The following is a 4,608-nucleotide window of genomic DNA, read 5'->3' as shown; positions in this document are numbered from 1 at the left end:
TCAAACAAACTTGACAGGGAAGAAATCACGTGTCTGTTGCAGAGGCAGCTACTACCCAGTGTGAGGCGGCAGGAGAAGGTAAAGGATATTCTATCTCAGGCTGTGAATATAAAAACATGAAATTTTGGGAAACCAACTGTTACAATATGGTGCATAGTCTGCCATTTTTATGTCAGTCCGTATACACGTCTAGAGAGGATTAATCCAAAGATTTCTCAGACATGTAATTCCCTTGAGATGATGGGGAATAAAGAAAAATAAATGATTTTATATTAATCGTATTTGAATGGTGTTTAGAAGTACTCTGCCCGTACTGACTCCTTGCCATCAAGTAGAACCAGGTCCTGTGAGGACACCCCCAGTTCTCGTTAGCTCCGTGTGAGATCCTAAGGCTCTCACCTGGCCCGTAAGTTGGAGATCCACTGGCATGAGTCTATAATCCAATGGGAGTTTGCATTTATGAGAAAAGCAACACATGCATCCAATATTTTAATACCTCAGAAAACCTGGATCTGTCACTGGAAGTTCCTGGGCTTTCATTTAAATAGGGTCACTATGGAATTGGTTGCTGGGTCAGAGATACTCTGGGGTGTCCGTCTACCACACCAGCCTTTATTAAATAGGGAAATAACCCGATTTTATTTCTGGTGTCAGCCTGATGCAGATCATGTTGAATGGAACAGCTCTTGAAAAATAGTGCACATGTGAAATTACTCTTCTCTTGCAAATAAAATTCCGAAGGAGGTAACAAGAAAACAATAGAATACATTTCAGTAACTTACCGCTGATACATAGAAAATGTTGCTCAGTGCTGGCTGTTGTTGTCATTGCCATGTGAGTTATGTGACAATATATATTGTCCATTCTGCTCACTCTAACGTCACCAATTTCCACAAACTAGAAAGTTTTAAACCCCATGCAGAGAAAAAGATTTCCCTCTCCTTTACTTTCTTCTCAGTTTGATGTCTACTTACCTACTCCTAATAAGATAGATCTTTATATGTCCCAGGGGGAAGAAAATAAAATGGCCAAGAAGTAGTATTCAAAAAAGAAAACCGTTGAGGGGCGCCTGGGTGGCACAGCGGTTAAGCGTCTGCCTCCGGCTCAGGGCGTGATCCCGGCGTTATGGGATCGAGCCCCACATCAGGCTCTTCTGCTAAGAGCCTGCTTCTTCCTCTCCCACTCCCCCGGCTTGTGTTCCCTCTCGCTGGCTGTCTCTATCTCTGTCAAATAAATAAATAAAATCTTTAAAAAAAAAAAAAAAGAAAACCGTTGAAACTTTTTCAAAAAGCAATAAAAATATAGTTCTTGCTGCCTGCAGAAGTTTGAAGAAAGTTCTGACTGTGGAAGTCTGGTCGGTGCTGGGGACCCAGCACACTGGCCCAGACACTGTAAGAGAGCACAGAGACACCGATGATGGACAGACGTGTGTCTCGCTAGACTCAACCACTGAGAAGGGAAGGCCCATCTTCTTGGCTTCCTGCCAGCTCATCTATAGAAGAAAATAGTTCCCATAAACTCTGGTGCTGCGCAAGAGAGAGTCTCTAAAAAACAGACGGGTCCTGCTGGGGCAAACCTTCCAGGTACGCATTGTTACCAGGACAACTGTTGAGGAGTGTGAAAGACGAGCATTAGAATTGCCATTTCCAGTCACCTGGGCAGTTCAACACCACAGAAGGACTTAACAGGGAAAAACAGGTTGTTTCCTACGTAGAGAGAGCTAAGAGTCCATTTTAAGTAAGAGTAAAATAAGAAATATTTCATGTACCAGGCAGTGAGTATAAAACTCCTGGTCATCAATAGATGGGTGTATATCCCATCATATTAACTTCACACACACCAGATTAATTGAAGGACTTTCTTTCTTTTTTTTAATTTTTATTTTTTATTATAATATTCTTTGAGTATATTATGTTAGTCACCATACAGTACATCCCTAGTTTTTGATGTAAAGTTCCATGATTCATTACTTGCATACAACACCCAGTGCTCCATGCAATACGTGCCCTCCTTAATACCCATCACCAGCCTATCCCATTCCCCCACCCCCCTCCCCTCTGAAGCCCTCAGTTTGTTTCCCAGAGTCCATAGTGTCTCATGGTTCATTCCCCCTTCTGTTTACTCCCCTTCATTCTTCCCTTTCTTCTCCTACCGATCTTCCTAGTTCTTATGTTCCATAAATGAGTGAAACCATATGATAATTGTCTTTCTCTGCTTGACTTATTTCACTTAGCATTATCTCCTCCAGTCCCGTCCATGTTGCAGCAAATGTTAAGTAATCATGCTTTTTGATGGCTGAGTAATATTCCATTGTATATATGGACCACATCTTCTTAATCCACCCCAACATTCATAGCAGCATTGTCCACAATAGCTAAATCATGGAAGGAGCCGAGATGCCCTTCAACAGATGACTGGATTAAGATCAATCGAAGGAATTTCTTAATGGGAACACTTCCTAAGATAATGGTATAACATAAACAAGGACTATTTTTATATCTTTTTTTTCCTGATTGGTGTTTAGAAAACTGTTCTTATACGTTCATACAGTCTTTCTCATCGTGTAGAATAGGTCCTTTCATGGTTCTCAGGTTCTTGTTCCCTCTGTGTGAAGACCTTCGTCTCCCCCCTGACCTGTATGTGGCCCAGCCACGACTGCGAGTCTACACGTATATATAGATTTATAGAATCAGCCTTCCTTCACCACCTTCACAATCCCAGTGCAGCCGCTCTTTCTGCCCACGGATCCTGTCCCGGTACTGTAATAAAATCACCATTTATAACCAGATCAGGGATATTGGTCTCCACCTCCACTGCTGATTTAGGCCCTGCTGGGCCTCCTGGTTAACTTACTATTTCATGTTGCATCTCCTGCAACCCACAGCCCCCAACATGGTCTCTGCTGCCTACCTCTTGGGGCCCAACAAGTTTTCAGAAGCTGTCCTCTGCTGTTGGGGTTGATGGCGTCACATGACCTCAGGTCCACTTGTACTGAAATCTCACTAGACCTTGATCATTACACATAGAAGGCCCTCCATCACTTTCCTGTGAAGCCGCGAGGGGTGGGAGTGGGGAGGGTCCCTCAAGGCTCAAACTGGGAATCCAGGCAGATGGCTCTTCAGTTCTGTGGTTCTTCCTAAGGAACACAGCAGGCTCCTTTCCACTTCCCATCATCAACCCTCAACTCCACCACGAGGGCCAAGAGCAGGGTAATTGTCACACAGTGAACGTCCATTATGTCCCCATTTCCTGAAGTTCATCCACAGACTGAAAATTCCATCCTTTTGAGAAAAAAACCCTATATCTCATACTGTTCTTTTTCCTCCAAGGCAAATACTGTGCTCCACAATTTCCAGTTTATGCTTTTTATCTTTATTTAGCTATTTATTTGAGGATTATTAACACACGATGTTCCATTTATGCCTTTTATTTTTAAAACACAACTTTGGAATGAAAAGAACTCACTTTTTCCTCAGCAACAGGTAACTGAGGCAAATCAGACATTTAGCATTAGGATATTTTACTGCTCTGTACAAGTCTATTAAGGTGTCCAAATGCCAGAATTCTTACTGATTGTTCTCAGTCAATCCTCCTGTTGAGACTTTGTTGTCAAATTCCTACCCTAACCAACTTCATGGGCTGAGGAGAAAAGTACTAAAAAGAAGAAGTATGAAATTGGAAGAACGAGGAAACATTAATTTCCGAATATAATTAGATATTACATTTTAAAAACTTTCTTGAAAATGGCTAAGCACCAACTTTGCTCAACTTGGGTTACCATAAATCTCCCTCAAATTTCTGGGTTTTTAAAATGTTTTATTTTTATGTGACTAAAGATAGACTGTAGGCAAGACAGGAAGGAATAGGATGAACTTTCATTCAGCTCTCCCAAAGGTCATGTCTCATTGCTCAGGGGACACTTGAGCCCCTCCGCTCCCTGGCTGGTTCTGCCAAGCAAGGCTGTGGAGGCTGACAGGGCCTTACCGTGTGATGCCTGAGGGAAAGCTGAAGTGCTCGGCCTCATATACCTGCTCTCCTGAGTCCCCAACATCGTTCTCTTACACAGACTCAGAGCATCTGCTGTGGCTGTTCCTCAGACCAGCAACGCATGTGGGCAGCTGGGCCTCCTCCCAGGCAGGAGGTTTGTGCTGGGCCTGAACCACTGTGGGAGGAGCATGTGACCCTTGCCCGCAGTAATAAACTCCCACATCGTCAGCCTCCACCCTGCTGATTTTGAGGGTGAAATCTGTCCCTGACCCGCTGCTGCTGAACCTGCCTGGGACCCGATAGAAACGGTTGGAAGCCCCATAGATCAGGAGCTGTGGAGACTGGCCCGGCTTCTGCCTGTACCAATACAAGTAACTGTTTCCATCACTGTGCAGGAGGCTCTGACTGGCCTTGCAGGAGATGGAGGCCATCTCTCCAGGTGTGACAGGCAACAACAGTGGCGTCTGTGTCATCACGACCTCCCCACTGGATCCTACAGTAAGAAGAGAGAAGTACAAAGTTCAAACATTCTGAGCCATTTTCATGTTTCCCTTCTGCTCTTTATTTTATGTGAGATTATTTTGTGTGTGTGTGTGTGTGTGTGTGTGTGTGTGTGTGTGT

General features: G+C 43.8%; 1 gene segment (V, D, J or C); it reads right to left on the bottom strand.

Moving 5' to 3' along the window:
- Positions 1-3,893: 3,893 nt before the first annotated feature.
- The window catches only part of LOC103671857, a 1,149-nt gene continuing 434 nt past the window's right edge, over positions 3,894-4,608 (bottom strand). Inside the window, 1 exon segment of the V gene segment in view lies at positions 3,894-4,480. Within this exon segment, the coding sequence occupies positions 4,059-4,480 (422 nt within the window).

Source organism: Ursus maritimus, unplaced genomic scaffold (genome assembly GCF_017311325.1).
Source record: "Ursus maritimus isolate PB19 unplaced genomic scaffold, ASM1731132v1 scaffold_6, whole genome shotgun sequence".
Classification (NCBI taxonomy): Eukaryota; Metazoa; Chordata; class Mammalia; order Carnivora; family Ursidae; genus Ursus; species Ursus maritimus.
The sequence above is the reverse complement of the archived record's forward strand: the minus strand, read 5'-3'. Positions and strand labels throughout refer to the sequence as shown.